General features: G+C 40.8%; 1 protein-coding gene across 1 annotated transcript; it reads right to left on the reverse strand.

Annotated features, from left to right (window-relative positions):
* Nucleotides 1–5,239: 5,239 nt before the first annotated feature.
* On the reverse strand, nt 5,240–6,121 carry LOC142165287 (uncharacterized). Its single transcript, XM_075223875.1, has 3 exons — nt 5,984–6,121; nt 5,810–5,884; nt 5,240–5,662 (listed from the first exon to the last, which is right to left on the reverse strand). Exons 1-3 carry the CDS (start codon nt 6,119–6,121, stop codon nt 5,240–5,242), a joined length of 636 nt encoding a protein of 211 aa, XP_075079976.1.
* Nucleotides 6,122–18,684: the final 12,563 nt, after the last annotated feature.

Here is an 18,684-nt window from a genome sequence, read left to right on the forward strand (position 1 = left end):
TGAGAAGTAGCTGCAACCATAGTAACTGAGACTGCCTGAGCTAGGCCAGTGCACACTGATAGAATCTGGGCCAGGGCCTCCTAAAGGCCTGGAATAACAATTGACATAGCCTGTTCCTGAGATGGTCCTGCTGAAGCGTCCGCAATTGGACCTGATCATGAATTGGGGCGGTTGGTGGATCTGCAGGTGCTTCCCTAGCTGCTGTGCGGGCTACACCTTGCCCCCACCACGGCCTCGACCGTGACCTCAGCCTTTGGTGGCCCCAACTGGTGGTACTGATGGTTGTTCGTCCTGGCCGGTAGCACATCTCCTCACCATCTGTCAGAGAATAGAATAACAGAAGTTTAGTACTAGAATAAAAAGATTCACATGACAGGAATGTCAAGAATGTGAAGCTTTTCCTAAAGGTGTTGAAGCCTCCCGAGGATAAGTACAGACGTCTTTGTACCGATCCGCGAGACTCTACTAAACTGGCTCATGACCTGTGAGACCTATGTAACCTACGCTCTGATACTAACTTGTCACGACCCCAAAACCACCCCGGTCATGATGGCGCCTATCACAGTACTAGGCCAGCCGAATCAACACTAACAACATAAAGGTCTTTTGTAAATTCATTTTTCTAATCAAATATAGTCTCAAGCCTTTCATTTTAATATAACAAAATAAGCAGAAAAAAAGTACACAAATACATCCACATTGCCCGATCCTGGTGTCACTAGTCATGAGCCACTAAAATACAACCCAATATTGTCTACTTAATACAAGATAAGATTGAAATTTAAAATACTAAGGATAGGAAGGATAAAGGAAGGGTTAAGGACGCCATGCAGCTACCTTGCAATCTCCAAAAAATACTCTAAAGACAAATATCATCTCTTACTTGGAGACTATGGCACCTGGATCTGCACACAAGTTGCAGGGAGTAACGTGAGTACGCCAATTCAGTAAGTGATCAAAGTAAATAAAGGCTAAGTGCAGTGACAACCATTTAAAATCATATACATACTCGAACACAGAATCTCAATAGAACATCAAAGTCAAATTTGTGGTTCAATTTTCGAACCTCTCATAAAAACTCAAATTTCAATGAACGTTATTTAAAGCTTTTGTTCCACATTTTTCAACAGAGGCTTAGTATAAAAGAAGAGTGAACAACAGTAATTTCATAAACAAACCCTTCGGGCAAAGTATCACTCATATATATATAGCCCCTCGAGCAAGCCTCTCAGTTACTCGTGACTCAACTATCATCAAACACCAGTCACACTCAGCACTCCCACTCGATAGACATCTCATGATAATAATCACTGTGGTGTGCAGCTCGATCCATAAGTATATATAGTCGATTGCGCTCACTGGGGGTGTGCAGACTCCGGAGGGGCTCCTACAACCCAAACGCTATATCGCTGTGGCATGCAGCTCGATCCAATATATCGCTGCAGTGTGCAGCCCGATCCATGTACATATAAATATCGCTGCAGCTTGCAGCCCGATCCATAAATATATATAATCCTCACCATCATGTCGGCCTCTTTCAGTCATTAACCTCACCGCCACTCGGGCATTTCAGTGAAAATCAAGGAACTCAGCCCAAACAGTTTTTATATATTAAAAGTAGAGTAATGAAACTGAATCAAACAATAAGCATGTAAAAATCATGACTGAGGATATGCTTTCAAATCAAAACAATGTGAGGATAGTAGTAAAATACCCATGAGAGTCCAAACAGTTTCGCACAAGGCCCCAAACATGGCATTCAGCCCCACTTAACAGATTCATTTCTAAAACACGTAGATATCATATACAGTTTGTCAAAATATGCAACTCTACATTTGTCACGGAACGGACCAAGTCACAATTCCTACCGGTGCACGCCCACACGCCTATCACCTAGCATGTGCGTCACCTTATTTATCCAAATAATACGAAATTTCGGGGTTTCATACCCTCATGTCTAGATTTAAAATCATTACTTACCTCGAACCGGTCGAAAATCTACTCTGCAATGCCCTTGCCTCTTAACTTGGCCTCAAATTGTCCCGAATCTATCCAAAATTAGATCATAACATCAATACAAGCCAAAGGGACAAAGCCCACACGAAAATTATTAAATTAAACTCAAAATCTTGAAATTGACCAAACCCGACCCCCAGATCCACATCTCGGAATCCGATAAAAATTACATCACAAGAATCCCTATCCTCCAGCGAGTCTATACATACCAAGATCATCAAAATCGGACCTCAAATGGCCCTTCAAATCTCCAATTTCAAGCCCTAATTTCCCAATTTTTTACCCCTAATCTCTTCAATTTCCATGTTTAATCAACTGAAATTCACCATAGATATGAGTATTAAGTTCAAAAATCTAACCTCAACAAGAATCCCCTTGATTTCCTTTTCAAAATCCTCCAAGATCTTCAATCCCGACTTCAAAAATGGTGGAATGGGCTAAAATTTCGCGAAGGGGAACTTATATACTTTCTGCCCATCGATTTCCACATTTGCGGACAAAATTTCGCACCTACGGGCGACTTCAGTGCCCAAAAATCCACACATGCGGAATTCGCTTAACTCCTTAGAAACCGCACATGCAGTCCCGCACATGCGGTCCAGCCTTCCACTCTTGCGACCAATGTCGCTTATGTGGTTTTCTTTCCGCTTATGTGGCTCGCATTTGCGGTCCCCATCCGCATGTGCGGTTATGACTGAAAATAGCAGCTGAAGCTGCTAAATTGCAAATTCCAATCTTTCCGACAACCTTCCGAATTCATCCCGAGGCCCCCAGGACCTCAACCAAAAATACGACCAAGTCATATACCACCAATCAAACTTATTCCAAACTTCGGAACACACAAAATAACATCGAAACACCAAATCACCCTCAGATTCAAGCCTAAGGATTTCCAAACTTCCGAAATCCGTAACCGATCCAAAAACCTATCAAACCTCATCCAAATAACCTGAAGTTTTGCACACACATCACAAATGACACAACGGACCTACTCCAATTTCTGGAATCCCATTCCGACTCTAATATCACGATTTCCATTGCCGACTGGAAAATGCCATATTTTCAATTTTGTCAATTCAAGCCTCAATCTACCATGGACCTCCAATTTACATTCCGAACACGTTCCTAAGTCCAAAATCACCTAACGAAGCTATACAAACCATCAGAATTCACATCCGAGAACTTCTACACATAAGTCTATATCCGGTTGACTTTTCCAACTTAAGCTTTCAAATAAGAGATTGTGTCTCATTTTACTCCATGACCATTCCGAACACAAAACAACCAATACGATATGATGAAATACAGTTGAACAACACATAAAGAAGCAGAAATGGGGAGAACGGGACTATAACTCATGAAACGATCGGTCGGGTCGTTACATGGTTATGCTTTGGTACCGACACGGTTTCAAAGAGGTTAGATTATACAATTTTTTTTCTTATTATCAAATGCATACAATTTTTGGATTTTCAATTGAAACTACATAATAATTGTACTTGTTATGTGTATAGGAGGAAGACACCTTATTCTTTAAAAGATAACCAGCTCAAGCCATGGTATGATCTTGGAGTGGAGAAAGTTGGTAAAATGAGTGGTTTTATACTTTGGCACATCCCGGGCAAGTCCTCAACAATAGGGTACACACATACCCTGGCAAAATTTAATGATTAGCTATAGTATTGTGTTATTTTAGAATTCTGTAGTTTTTTTGTTTGAAAATTGTTGTTAAATTGTATGAAGCATTGAGAAATGATGAAATCTATTTTTTGCAGCATATTGATGTTATTTTATACTATTTGAGGAAGAGAGAAAAGTATAGCCCTCAAAACAAAACACGATTAACAACCACTAACTGTATGTTCAAGACTAGAATAGAACAAATTTATGAGAAGCATATTAGTGCTCCTGCCAATAAGAAACTTACTGTTGTCATACCCCAGGATGTCGTATCAGAATACATATTGGGTTACAGGTTACTTGCAAATGTATCATGGGATAAAGTTAATTTTGTGATTATGACCATAAATATTGTGGAGAAATTTCATTGGTTGTTGGATGTGTTTGAAATTACCGATAGGGTTCTATATGTTTATGATTTTATGGTCTCTTCACGAAATCACAACCTTGTTGAATCTGTTGTCGACAAGTTTGTTGTTATGATCCCCCTCTACTTGTCATGCATCGGCTTCTATGGCAAGCTTCCAGACATAAACTACAAGAACACAAAGGCTTACATTGAAAAAGGTGTTACTGACCCTCTTAACATTCAATGGTTGGTCGGTGAGATATCCTAGCAAAAAGAGGGATCACCGTATAAAAAAACTGATTTTCCTTCTATCTTATTAACAGATTGTATTTTACATTGAATGCTAATTCTTTTCTCCTATTATTTTTTGCAGTGACTGTGATGTATATGTGGCGTCATTTGCAGAATATGTTAGCATTGGAGAGCTAGCAATTTTAAAGGAAGACCTTTCTGATATTGATCAACACCATAGATGCTATAGAGCACTACTTTGGGATTATTTTAGGAAAAAGCAAGAGCTTGGTGCAATTAGTGAAAGTGAGGGAACCAACAGATTTGCAAGAAGAAAAGATGCACCAGCTGTGAACGAGAGAACACAAGTTTGGAAAAAGAAGAATTAGTTGCCTTTTCAGTTGAAAAATTATAATTAAAGTGTTTGGTTGTAGTTGGATTGTAGTAAAGTTGTAGACAAAATGTTAACTAAGAAAAAGTCAGCTGTAATTTATTTGTAGCATATTTGTGCTACAGTTGTTTTACCTTTTGTTTTGTTGTTTTGTCCAGAATTTTACTACTTAGAATAGAAAACATATGTGGTTTTTTTTTGGTTGAAAGTTGTTAGTACTTGATCTCGATATTGTTACTATATAAATTCTTTATAGTTTAATTACAATTATGTCTACAACTACTATACAAAAATACATACTCCATTTAATTTTAAGCAGTGTTGTTAGGAAAGACTTAAAAGTAATAAATAAACTCAGAATTTGAACAAAACAACTACAAACCAATTACAGTAAGAATTGAAATCTTTTTATCAAATATTTCATTATAGGAGACAGTCTTTATTCAAATTAGCAACATAATTACACCACAATTATAATTCTCTAGAACAAAACAAATACAACTTCGTATCTTAAACTACAGATTATCTTCAACAGTACTCAAGAAAAAAAAATCTTGTGAATGTATCAATTTTTATTTCTTTTTGGGAGCATTCTTACAAGATCTTTTGTTATGCCCTTCTAGTCCGTAGTTGCCACATGAAACCTTGTACTTTTTTGCACTTAATTCATCATATGATTTGTATCTTTGTTTTTTAGGTCTCTCTGCTATCTTTTCCCAGTAGGTGGCATTATATTGTGGCACATTCCATTTATTTTTATCAGGCAGCAGGTCTACTGGTATTTCATAAGTCTGCAAAAGTCTCTCCCTCGTGTAATAAGGAGAACAATAGTTTTCATAAGACTCGTTCCTCTGCCTCAAAGCCGCCAAAGCATGTGCATAAGGATGTTTATCAAACTGAAATTGTCTACAACTACATCTCTTGTTTTGAAGGCAAATAATGAATCGCTTCACACTATCTATCACAGTATGGATGTGATATGTGGAAGCCCTCACCTACAATTTCATAACAAACACACAACAAGTTGTCAACAATAGATACAAAAACAAAATAACTATAATTATACAACAACTTTTCTATAATTAACAGTATATATTTAGTTTGGTGGAATCAATGATATGATATTGTTGGATATAACTTACTCTCATCTTCTGCAATAATGTCCTGTTGTCCTCCAACTCTTTGTTATATTTTTTTCCAAGGTATGTAAACGTACCCTTTGCATTCAATAACTTTTCATTAGTCTAACGTTCAAGAGGAATCCTCATGTACTCTAATAGTTCTACTACAGGCAGCTCTCTTGCATCTTTTGTTACCGCATTCAATGACTCTACAATATTTGATGCCATCGTCCACGTTCTATTCACCGTAGCATGTACCAGAGACCATCTATGATAGCCAATATCATATAGGTATGATTTAACATGCGTGTCAATCTCTTCAATCTTTGACATTCTTTTATTAAATTCTTCCAGCTTGTATGATCGTGACGTGGAAAAGTACAATTTGCTTAATGTTAGATGACCCTTCTTGAACTTTAACCTTACATTTGTCCAAATATGCCACGTGCAAGCATAATTGGCATGCCGGTATAAACAGTAGATATTGCCTTCAGATACTCTCATTCCGGTCTGAAACAATACACATATTTGTTTTTTCACCATATGCATGTTTGAATTGCTCAAAAAACCACCCCCATAATGCATCATTTTCTGAATCAACAATTGCGTATGCCAGTGGTAATATGCTACCTATCACACAGGTGGCAAAAAGAAATTCAACTTCTGTAATAAAACTTGAGAGTATAAAAAATACATACTGAAAAACAACTTTATAACAATATTTCTACAATTAATCTACAATACCTGTTGCATCCATTGTGCTAGTTGCTAGCACGATTCCCCTAATTCAAGAAGGTGTCATCAACTACTACAACTGGCTTACAATACTCGCAACCCTTGATGGACGTACTAAGTGCAACAAATGCGTACAAGAAACAATTATCTTCAGTCTTCTGCAATTTCACTACTGACCCCGAATAAGTCTTCTTTAGAATATACAAATAACTCGGCAATCGGCTATAGGAATCAGCAGGATGACCTCTCAAAAGTTCCAAAGTCTTTTGTAATCATGTGTAATGTAATCATATGTAAGGACCCCTCGAGGGTCGTTGTAAGCGAACACTTATATAAATACGATGATATTTTCTTGATTTCTTCCTTCGACACTTGTTGTATCTCTTTATATTTTTGGCAGCTTCAAGTGCATGATCATGTTTCGTCGCCTATGTTACTGGCCTTGAGCATTCTTCTCGACCTTGGGCTGATGAAACGGCTTCGCGTGCGGTCTTTTGTGATTTCTCGAATCGGACCCGAATTAGGCCAATGACCTTAGGCCGCCGGGACCCTTTCCCTGCGTGAGAGCATGGGTAACATCTCCGGGCCTCATAATGGCCTTCGAGGAGAGATCTGCTTGAGGACTCATGATCTTGGGATGTCGGTGACCTTTTGGAGGCAATCTCCGAATGGAGGCCTAGCCGTGCTTTCATAGTGGTCGCTGATTTCATTGTGTTGGTGGGTCATACCCTTAACAGCTGCTTTATTCGGAGCACGGCAAAGACTGGGCACGGCGATAGATGAGATGTGTGCTTCATAATCATGTAGGAGCTTTTATCAGGGCGAGACGGTCCCGCATTCTTGAGGAGAGTGCATCATCCGAGCCTGGTGTTCCTGGAGTCCTTGATTCTAGAGCAGCGGTTCCTTTAGGCCAGCAAGGGTTGGGCCATCAGAAGGTGCTTGGTTGTCAAGTAGGTTTATCGGCTTCACCTCGCGGTAAGTTTCAGCAAGATTCCTTTGTATCTCGGGTCTTCCCTTTCTTATAGGGTTTTTCCTCCATAAGGCTCCAATAGACCCAGACTTTGAGTTGTTCCATCAAGGGGCTATACTTTGGAGGGACCTGGAGGAGGGTAGGCCTCTTGGACTTCTTGGTGAGGGGAAATAAGGGTCGAGTCGGTGCACTGGCGGTTCGGAAAATATCGGAGACCGTATTACATAAATCTTTCGGTAAGGCATGAGTCTTCTTGCGGTAAGCGTTTTGTCTTTTTGATCTTAGGAGCAAAGCCGTTCGAGCTAGGAATACCTGAAGTATCAAATGTAAGCTTCGAGCTTCGATCTGAGTGGACATAATTGTGAAGCTGTAGCTTGATTCCTCAAAAGTTATGATTGAGAACAACTGGTGCCCAGATTGGTATAGTACTAAGCTAGTCTGAAGATGATGAAGGAGTGGCGACTTGTCACCGATGATCGATCCGGGTTGGGATAAGCCTTCAAGGGATGCGCTCGTTGTTGATCCTCGGGGCAGGCACTTTAAAGAGACCCATTCCATGGGTTCTGTCCTTTTAGCAGGATTCGTTCGAGCGAAGGTGGTCAGGCGTGATACCTGGTTTGGTCATTGTCGATGCCACAAAGAGCGAGGCTGGGGCCGATAGGCCGTAACCCTTTAGGGGTAGAGTGTAGATTTTTCCACTTTGTATTTTGTTGTATGTAGAGCATGTTTGTAGATGGGAAGCGACCTTTCGCACATATATAAAATGAGAGAAATCTTGAAGTTTTACCTTTTTTGTATCTCTTCCCGTATCGCCTTTGATTCGGCGGGTTGGCTTCCGTGCTTTGGCGGGATCCACGTGGATTCAGAACCAATCAGGCAGGCCTGGGGGCTTTTAAGCGCAATCCTTCGCGAGCAGGTGTTGGGGCCCCTATGTGTTGCCCAACTATTTTAGGCTCGATCTCTGAGTCAGGTCTTTATTTGAGCTTGCTTGCCCTTCGATCTTTTGTGCCTGTGTGGGCGGATGGTGATTGTTCTCACTTTTTGCCCTTGGGTATTTTGCTGTTTCTGCTGTTTTGGATCAAGTCTCCGAGTCGCGTTGCGATTCGAGTTTTAACTGGACTTTAAGTTCTTTCCTGCCTACATTGGCGGACAATGGTGGCCTTCATTTTTCGCCCTTGGGTGCCTTGTTATTTCGACTATTTCGGGTCCAGTCTCCGAGTCGTATTGCGATTCGAGCTTTAGTTTGACCTTTAAGTTCTTTCTCGCCTTCGTGGGCAGTCGACGACGGCCTTTTGTGCTTTAGGTTGAAGTGACCTTACAGGCACGTGGCTTGGAGGCTTAATCGGCCGGCGACAGTGGCATTTTATGTCGTGCACTTAGGCATATTGTAGTTTACTTATTTTGGGTCCAGTCTCCAAGTCACGTTGCGGCTCGAGTTCTAATTGACCTTTAAGCTCTTTCTGCCCATATGGGTGGGTGATGGTGACCTCTTGCCCTTCGGGTCGAAGTGACCTCATAAGCGCGTGGCTTGGAGGCTTACTCGGCCGGTGACAGTGGCATTTTATGTCGTGCCCTTAGGCATATTATAGCTTATTCATTTGGGGTCCAGTCTCCGAGTTGAATTGCGACTCGAGCTTTAATTGACCCTCAAATACCTTTGATTTTTAGACCGGCGATAGCGCCTCTTATGCTGTTTCAGTCGTTTAGACCTTTTAATATGTAGCCCAGAGGCTTGCATAGTTAACCTTTTTGGATCCAGTCTCCGAATCGGGGTTATAATTCGAGCTCATTTTAATCCTCAAGTTGTCAATTTTTTAGCTGGTGACAATTGCTATTATGTTGTTTGGTCATAGAAACCTTTTAATATGTGGCCCAGAGGCTTACTTAGTTAACATTTTGGATCCGGTCTCCGAATCGGGTTACGATTTGAGCTCATTTTAATCCTCAAGTGTTCAATTTTTTAGCTGGCGACAATGGCTCTTACGTTGTTTGGTCGTAGAGACCTTTTACATTGTTTGGACCATTCGATCCGGTACATAATTCCCAATTGGGGTTTAGTCTGCTGTTTCCAGGTCCTCCCAAGGGGAAGGTGCCCTTAGAAGCAGATCATCGCTCGTCGTTGGGCTGTACAAGAAGGCCTGCGACCTTATCGGAGTAAAGCAGTTCTTCCTCACCGCGAGATATATAGGCGATGTTTTGAGATTTGATATGTTCCTATCCTTTAGGGGCGCGAGCCCTGGTTCAGCCCTCCGCCGTGTCTTATCAGGCTTGGACGACAATGTGGTTTGCTTACCCTTTGGTCCTTCCAAGGGTGGGGGCATTGATGCCGGCGACGCGCCATATGGTGAAGAATTTCCTCTCATCGCATATTACTCTCTGTCGACTTATTTTAGTTCTGCCCTTTATGAGGGATTTCACTCTTTTGGCGAAACGGGTCTGACGGTGTCCTTGGTCAGTGAAAAAAGAACAAGGGAGTAAAGCAGTTCTTCCTCACCGCGGGATATATAGGCGATGTTTTGAGATTTGATATGTTCCTATCTTTTAGGGGCGCGAGCCCTGGTTCAGCCCTCCGCCGTGTCTTATCATGTTTGGCCTACAATGTGGTTTGCTTACCCTTTGATCCTTCCAAGGGTGGGGGCATTGATGCCGGCGACGCGCCATATGGTGAAGAATTTTCTCTCGTCGCATATTACTCTCAGTCGACTTATTTTAGTTCTGCCCTTTAAGAGGGATTTCACTCTTTTGGAGAAACGGGTCCGATGGTGTCCTTGGGTAGTGTGATGGCGGTCGTATAAATAAGGTGCCCATGCTTTGCGCCTCCTCTGACAGTTAAAGCTCGACATCCTGGCCCGAACTCAGACGGGCTATATTAAGAGAATGGTCTTTCTAGCGATTTATCGTTTGGAATCCGCCAAGGATTCGGGATGCGGGAGCGATTTGGTCCGTTAGTTCGGACCGCCCAGCTGACTTTGGTCTGACATCGTTGTTGTACGTGACTGAACCACCTGAATTCACGAACACATGTTTTATTTAAGATAAATCAAATGAGGGAAATGGTTACCAATGCGTCAATGTGAGGTCGGGACGGAGTCTTAGTGCCCTTTTCCCTGGTTGTAAGGGTGTCTTCCGAAATATTTCCCTGGTTGTAACGTTGTCGTCTGAAATATTTCCCTGGGCCCGTTTTTCCCTGACGGTGAACATTTTCACCTCCCATGTTATGAGTCCTCGGAGGGCGTCGCCGCTCCTTCACTGTCGTGGTAATACGTCGTGGCTTGTTCACTTCATCCTTCTCGGCTACCTTCCTTCCTTGGGGCTAGACTCGAACATGACTGCTCGACAGTACTCGGCAGTGGTTTTCATTCGGTAACATAGTTGTCATCTTTCCGAGATGGGGGTCACTCTTGACCCCGTGGCCGCGCGCGCCCTGCGGTTCCCGCGTCGGGTTGTGTTTCTTTTGAAAGGGTCATGGTCGAATAGGCCTGAGTCGCTCAGCGTCCCTGGTTTCGCTTATGGTGATCATGATATTTGGTACAGCAATATTGAGAGCGTACTCTGCTGGGCAGGGCTCCTCTGTTGGCTGTGCCTCGTCAGATCCAGTTCCATTAAAGGTTCCTCGAGGATGTTGCCCTTGAAATATTTCCCTACCGTTGCGAGGTAGGTTACATCTTGTGGTGTTCCTCCCATTCGCGGCACATAGATGGTACCTCCATCTGTTTGGCATTAGTTGTTTTGCTGGGAGCCTACTTGGGTAACCGGGCCCGTAGAGGCTCCTGGACGATTGTCCATGGCTCTGATTCGTGGCCAGTCCTGGGTACGGGTATACGGCCAGGTATCAGCTGGTATCTGACTAAGCATCATTTGAAAAGACCTGGAGTCGTCGGACATGCCTCGTTTAAACTTCACTTGAAGACCTGTGTTGCCCAGTTATCCAAAACCGGGGATGATCTCACTCGTCCTATCGGGGAATGAGGCGTGACTTCCTGTGGTGTTTCATTCTCCACAAAAGCACACGTCGATGCCATCAAAGCAGTAGTGAAAGAGGAATCTACTGGTACGGTAAGCGAGTATGTGAGGTCGGGCGCTAGGCTGCGGCACCACGTCATGGTTTCTTTCGAGAGTGTTTCTCCGAAATTCTTCAACAAAACGGGCTCGAACTTATCATCTTGAAGGTCCTGCCTTTATCCGCGCATGTGTAAGCAGTGGTGAGCTCATCGGGACCCGAGGTCCTGTCGCGCCTAGGGAGTTCCGACATTCCGAATTTCCGTGAAACGAGTTTCGGGACCGCTTCCCCTGGGGAGAACTATTGCATGAACCTCCATGAACCTGACTCGATCCCTTTGGAGAGATCCCCGAGCATCTTCGCTATGGTGGGGTCTGTTATCGATCCGTCGTTGCTTGGTCTTTCGGGTACTCGTTCGGTGCATGGAGCTATTTTCGGCGCTGCTATGCTGGGAGTCTTCGGATGGCTCTGTAGCTGAGCGATAGCCACTGCTGCGCCTGAAACATTTAAAAAATATCGTGAAGGCTAACTTCCTATGTTTCCCAAGCCGGGGTTTGTTGGGCTTCCTACTAGTCGATATGGTGAATGCTCCCATCGGTGTGCGAGGCCTCATCAACTTGTTGTGCGTCTTGCAAACCTGCCCCCGCTAGAATTGGCCCAAATGCGTTATCCAGGTTTTGCGGCGTCGTGCCGGCCATTGGAACAGCCTCGCCGTTTCCGCTGTGATTTTTGGGGTGGTCGTTCTCGACTTTGCTTACTGAGCCAGACATTTTGACCTAAATCAAGAGATCTTGGACAAAAAGTGTGAAAGATAATGTGCATTTGTGCAATGAAACTAGCAAGAAAATAATCAATATTATTTTTAGCCTCACGGTGGGCGCCAAACTGTTTACCGTGAAAATGGTAACAACAATTAAATTTGTAAATGTGATTCTAAAAATACGTGATCTATTCTCGAGCTAGTTGTTAAAGCAGTTGATGCTAATAATATGGAATCTAATGGTGAAAAGCAAGCTAAAACGAGATAGTAATCGAACCGATGGGCCTGTTACCCGGGTGTGGATCTGATTGATGAGGGATCTCGGGGTCGACGACAGGGCAGAGTTTGAGGTATCGAGGATAGTCGGGGATGGGATAACAGTTGAGTATATAATTAAAAAAGGCTCTTTATGTCCACTATTGAGTTGTATAACGAAGAGCAGGTAAGAGAACGATAGATATTAAAGTGACTTCGAGATAATGCTAGGTGATAAACAAAGAACATATAAGAAAGCAATAAAGCTAAATGGCTTCGAGCCAATGAAGGCAAACGAGTTAGAGAGGGGAAAGAGAGAGAAGATATTATTGCATTTGAGTAGAATGGTTGGAGCTCTGCTTTACAGGGTGTTAGTGACTCCCCATTTATAGAAAAGGGGGGAGTCCCAACTTCATACGAGATACGTTGCGTGATAAAAGAAATAGGATGGGACAACCGGCTAACTTTGCGATGTATGCGTGGGTTGATCTCGAGCCACTTGAATAGACCTGATTGAGCCCGGGTGTGTTCCTCGGGAGATCCCTACGTTCATCGGGGCTTTAGTCGACATTATCCTTGGCAGGATACCAGCCGATCTTGAGGGGCGTGACTGGCTCGAGATCCCGGTCTTCTGGGATCATCCCTCGAGGTATTCAGTCGAGGAGAAATCGGCCTCCCAGATTTCACTGTGCACATTGGCCTACTTCAATAACATTTGGCGTATGTTTTATTATGATGATACTCTCATATTTCACAATTGTCGGAGATGTTGGCCTATCAATCAACTTCACTGTTCCTGATACTTCTCCAATTGTATTACAATTGCTTGACAATCATACCATGTTAGACATATGATAATCAGATGAACATGCACTCAATTAAAAGTATCTACAATTCAGACCTCTGTATATTTATGTGTTCAGTATTTGATAGTATACTTGAAGAAACATAACAGTTGAACTACATTTGTTATGTAGTATTATTGTAGATAAGTTGTAGTAAAATTGTAGAATACGTGAAATTGACAAAACATCAGCACTGAAAAAATAGAGCAAACCTGCAATTGTGCTCGAATTAGAGATAATGCATTCCAAATCAAAATCACGCACTATTATACAAAGTGGATACATGCCTAAGTTTTTATTTTCCTTTTTCGTCTCCATATATACTCGAACTCCCATATTGTTCCGAATTTCCATTGGAGGACAACGTTTGTTGATAGTGTATTTAATTTCGATGATTTTTGTAGAGGTATCAATCATTAGATGCTCTGCAATTGCGGAATTCAATTGACTATAATTTGAATCTTCATTAACTACAATTCCATCAACATCAAAAAATTTATATCTCCTAACGCTATCCCAGTGACCATTTAGCTGAAGCATAGTCGCTAATTTTGACATTATGTTGCGAAATTCAATACAATTGTAGCTAATTGTTTGCAATTTTTTTTTCAAAACCTTCGTTTATGGAAAACTAAAGGAAACAGAGAAAAACAGAGAATAGAACTTGATTATGGTGCGATGATAATCAGAGAAAATTGGCGTAATAGCAGGATTCTATAAATACATTGGCTTGATTAAGGTGCGATGATTGTGTTAGTAAAATCTCTGAAGAAATATACGTGATCCCAAAATTCCGCATCTAAATAAGGAAGACTACCGCAAAAGGATTCTAATTTAAACAAATGTATATATTTTGTAGCTAAAACTTGTTTAGGTTGGGTAAATAACTAAACATGAACATTTTTGGTAATAATTTCAAATAATGTATATGAACGAAAAAATCCCTAATTTTATTCATTTTCAAATTCCTCATTAAAATTAAAAGTCCCAAATTGCACATTACCACTCCACAAATAAAAAATATAAATCCTTCTGCTACAACCCTCTTCAATAATTACTTGAAAAAGTAGCAGGCATCCGTCAACTCCGACTCGACGATGGCAACTGAGAGTTTGAGACTCTTCTTCAGTTCTTTGACTACTAACACATCCTTAATTTTAATTCTTTTGAGTAAGTTTTTGATAAATTTTAAAGTTTGAATACCCTTTTGATCACTAATCTTTTTTTATAACTAAAATTTTAAAGTTTAAAATAGGCTTAATTCAAACACCTTTCCTTTCTACAGCACCCATTTTGCGAAGAATCTCACTCTGTGTTTAGTGCTTTATTTTTCTTTATAACTTTTTTTTGTATATGCTTTGATGATAAGTTATCGATCATAATCATTAAGTATTTTAAGGAGTTCCACACTGAATTTTATCGCTAGTAATTAGCATATAATGGTTCTCATGTAGCCCTCAAATTCTGGATCCGCCTATAAAAATAGTTGAGTTACTCAAGCTCTGCCAAGAAGTCTACAGCTTTATTGGCTACATAGTAGCAGTATGAGAATTTCATCTGTGATTGCAACTTTCTGATCTGGTCAATCATGTCTAGAATACTCCAAAAGGTATTGTGGATTTCGCCGACACGCATTCACTAGTATTTTCGAATATATTTCTATTGCTTACAATGCTAAACACCCATGCACTAGCATCAACATTTAGTAGGCCATCTGAGTTTAACTTGAAAAAAAAAATTTATAAGCAGGTGACGAGATAAATTTAATCATTTTTTCTGTTATCCTCGGTATCACCACTAACTATTATATCCTTCTAGCTCCTCCCATGTAAATTTGAGTCAAGGAAATGTCAAACTAGTGAAATCTTAAATCAGCTTATGTATTTTGTGGATTGATCTCTTTGTTTATATTTGGTCATTAGCATCATTCGTAGCCTCATCTTCCAAACCACCTAACATATAATTAATAATTGGTAATTAAAATTGCATGAGTTGTCGTTGCACACGATACAAGTATGTAAGGTCCACCTCTTGAAATTGCTACTCCACACCTTAAGAATTTCCGCTATTGGGACATTGAACATAACTCGAAGCTAGTAGGAAGCCAAATTGGAAAGTCAGTTTTATTAGTTTTCCATTTATTTCAACTGGCAAAACACGTTGCACTTGTCACAATATCTATTGTTGTGCTCAATTTGTCTATTCTAGGTTCCATTTTTCATAAAGGATATGTTTGGTACAAAGGAAAATACTTTCTATGAAAAATATTTTTCTAGAAAATAAGTAATTTTATCACTTATTTTCTTATGTTTGATTCGTGAGTGAAATTTTTTTTCTGAAAAATATTTTTTAGTGTTAGTTAGTGAGTAGAAAATAGAAAGAGAGAGTGTGTGTGTCTATATATATTTGAAAAATATTTACCTTAGGCAACATTATGAGAGTCTAAATAGGGGAGATGGAGAAGAGAGGGTAGTAGGAGGTAGGGGTGGGGGTTATGGTGGGAGGTAAGCATTGGGGTGTGTTTGGTGGCGGGTATGGGGGTGGAGGGTGGGGTGGTGAAGGTTGGTGGAGGTGAGAAGGTTGAAAAAAAATTTTGAAAAATATTTTCCTTCCTCTTTATAGGGAAACCTCTTTCCGATAATCGAAGAAAAATAACTTTATTAAAAAGTTAAAATATTTAAGCCAATCAAACATGAAAAAATTAAAAATATTTTTCAGAATTTTTTTTGTTCGTAACAAACATACCCAAAGTCTGTCGACTCTAGCCTCTTCATTTGTGTGTGTGTGGGGGGGGGGGGGGTTAAAGGCAGTGTCTTCATTTTGAACATGTAGAAAGCATATATTCTAGTGGGCCAAGGAAAGGCTACTTTAATTGTCCAACCAAAAGGAAGCACTTCCATCTCCTATTTTTTCCAAATAATCTTTTCCTACAAATTGGCTCTAATCTCCGTTAATTTTTCCCATAACATTAGTTTCCCGGCCTCGACCGAGCTACACAACAAATGTATTATCTATTAGCACATTTAACCTTGATGAAATTGCTGAATAATGAGTCATTTATCCGCTGTCATCATAAAAAAGTATAATAAAATGGTAAAGATTTCTTTACCCTTAGTTACATATCTTGAATTCGAACCCTAATAATTGAGTCTCCTTTGAAAGGATGCGCTAATTGTTTACCCGTAAAATACAGTTAAATTTATACGTAATTATAATAAGTGAATTAATTTGATCCCAAGATGATAAATAAATTAGACGAAAATATAAGACTTAGCCTTGAGGTTGAGATAAAACGACAAAAATCGCGATTCTGGGAGCTGGGCTTCCAAGGGCAATACTAACACTATAAACGAGCAAGAAGATAAAAGTATATTTGTATATTAAGCTTTGAATAGAATGTAGTATATATTTGTCAGAAAATATGTGCCCTTACAATGATAATAGGGCTCACTATTTATAGTTGCACCTAGGAAACAAGGTCCTAGGATCAAGATGTTCTTTAATAACAATTATGAGGGCCATTGAAGAATGTGTAATGGTAGGCAGTGAATGCCAAATTCTCTGTAACGGGCGTATACCTAATGCTGTAGAATATTCTCCATTAAATACTACCGGGTGGCAGGGGTTTATCTTGCCATTATGAATATCATTCTCTCCGATAACAAACGAGATCGTTGCCTTCAGACTTGACTGTCTTGTGTCTCTAGCTCCACGTGCCCCTTTCTCATGCGATCATTTAATATGAACATATTTTACTCTATACAGATAGTCCCCTTACTTTCCAGTGACATATTTTTGTGTCATCAGAAAGTTGGTAGAGGTACCTTTTTTGGACGAAAGTTCTCTGACCCTCCCTGAAAAGTTTCAGATGGTTGATTAGACGCACATCTCTCTGCATTTAATGCCCAGAACACGTGTCATCCCACGGTTCAACATCACTTTTACCGGTTATCGAGGTAATTATGGTCACGATTTTAGCCGCCTATTCCTTTACTTATATGCATCAAACTTCTCCATTTACATTTCATAACTTTCCAAACTCTCTCGAACTCTCTTTGCTTAACTCATACTTGTCTTCAACTTTCTCAAATCTTCTTCTCTAGCAAAAATCCTTTTCTCTCTTCGGATAACAATGGCATCTTCTTCAAAAAAACATTAGTTCTTCAAAGAACTAAGGTAAAGCTGATGACGCTCATCCTCCTACAGTAAGCACCATCATCCCAAAGAGTCTTGTCACAACTAAAGACTTCGAACAGAAGTACCCTACCGCTAACCCTCACACGTAGGTTGTTGGTGTGTATCTTTATTCTATAAGCCCTTCTAGTATCCCTGTTGTGAAGTAAGACTGTTATTGTCCTAATTTAAACATCATCGCTCCTGACCTGGCGGAGCGGATAACCTTACCCAAGAAAGGTTTACGTATTTTTATACGTATCCCTTCACTTTGGGGCCATTCTCTTTGAGCGGGGAGCTTGACTCTGTTATCACGGAGTTCTGCATTTGTTACTAGGTATGCCTGACTCAAGTAAGTCATTCTGTGTGGATGACAGTTGCTTGTCTCCATCGTCTATGCCAGGAGACGGTAAAAGAGCTAACCTTGGCTCGATTAGTGGACCTTTATTCCCCCAAGATTTTCTGGGGGCGGGGGAATGATAAATTTCAGCAAACGTGGCCACCATACTTTGCTATCCAGCATGGATGATGACAACGATCATGGATGGATGGAATAGTTCGTTGGAATTACCACCAGTGACATCATTCCGGTCACGACTCCATCCTGTCCGTAATTATAGAACTGCAATCGTAATTCACCGTTTGTCTTTTCTTCTATTAAACATTGCCCCATGTCGTTATTGACCTTTTTTCTTTCGCTTATTTCAGCAACTCTGTGGATACCACCTAGGGTTGAAGGCTTGGACCGGTGGGTCTAGAAAACTTTGGACGTCACTACGCCCGAGACCTGCACGTGGAAAGAATTAGCCCTTAATACAGGTGGAAGGCCAAAAATCATAGTAAGTCGAACTTATCTTGTTTTTACCTTTCGTATAAGGATATTGATTAACCTTTTTCTCCTGTTGAATTCAGGTCTACCCCAAGGTTCAGTTGTCGCCCTCAAGGAGGGCGTTTTGGCTAATCATGTTGACGTGGCGAGGCTGCTACAAGAGGTTTTTACCCGAACATGTGTCTCTGGGCCTGCTTTTAATGTAAGTGCTTCTTCTCGGAGTCTCCGACCGGAGAACACGCAACCAAAAAGGAGACGTTCCTCCGCAGCTAGGGGAGAAAATAAGAAGGCAAAGAATGTCGTGCCCGAGTTGTCTTTTTATGTTGTGG

The sequence above is a fragment of the Nicotiana tabacum genome, chromosome 10 (genome assembly GCF_000715075.1).
Source record: "Nicotiana tabacum cultivar K326 chromosome 10, ASM71507v2, whole genome shotgun sequence".
In the NCBI taxonomy this organism is placed as follows: Eukaryota; Viridiplantae; Streptophyta; class Magnoliopsida; order Solanales; family Solanaceae; genus Nicotiana; species Nicotiana tabacum.

What these genes read in the sequence shown, in the direction of transcription:
- LOC142165287 (XM_075223875.1), bottom strand. Translation starts at nt 6,121, where the DNA reads ATGTCAAAGATTGAAGAGATTGACACGCATGTTAAATCATACCTATAT. An exon ending in TTGTAGAGTCATTGAATGCG is followed by an intron (nt 5,885 to 5,983) that starts GTAACAAAAGAT and finishes TTGAATGCAAAG; the next exon opens with GGTACGTTTACATACCTTGG. An exon ending in CATTATTGCAGAAGATGAGA is followed by an intron (nt 5,663 to 5,809) that starts GTAAGTTATATC and finishes ATGAAATTGTAG; the next exon opens with GTGAGGGCTTCCACATATCA.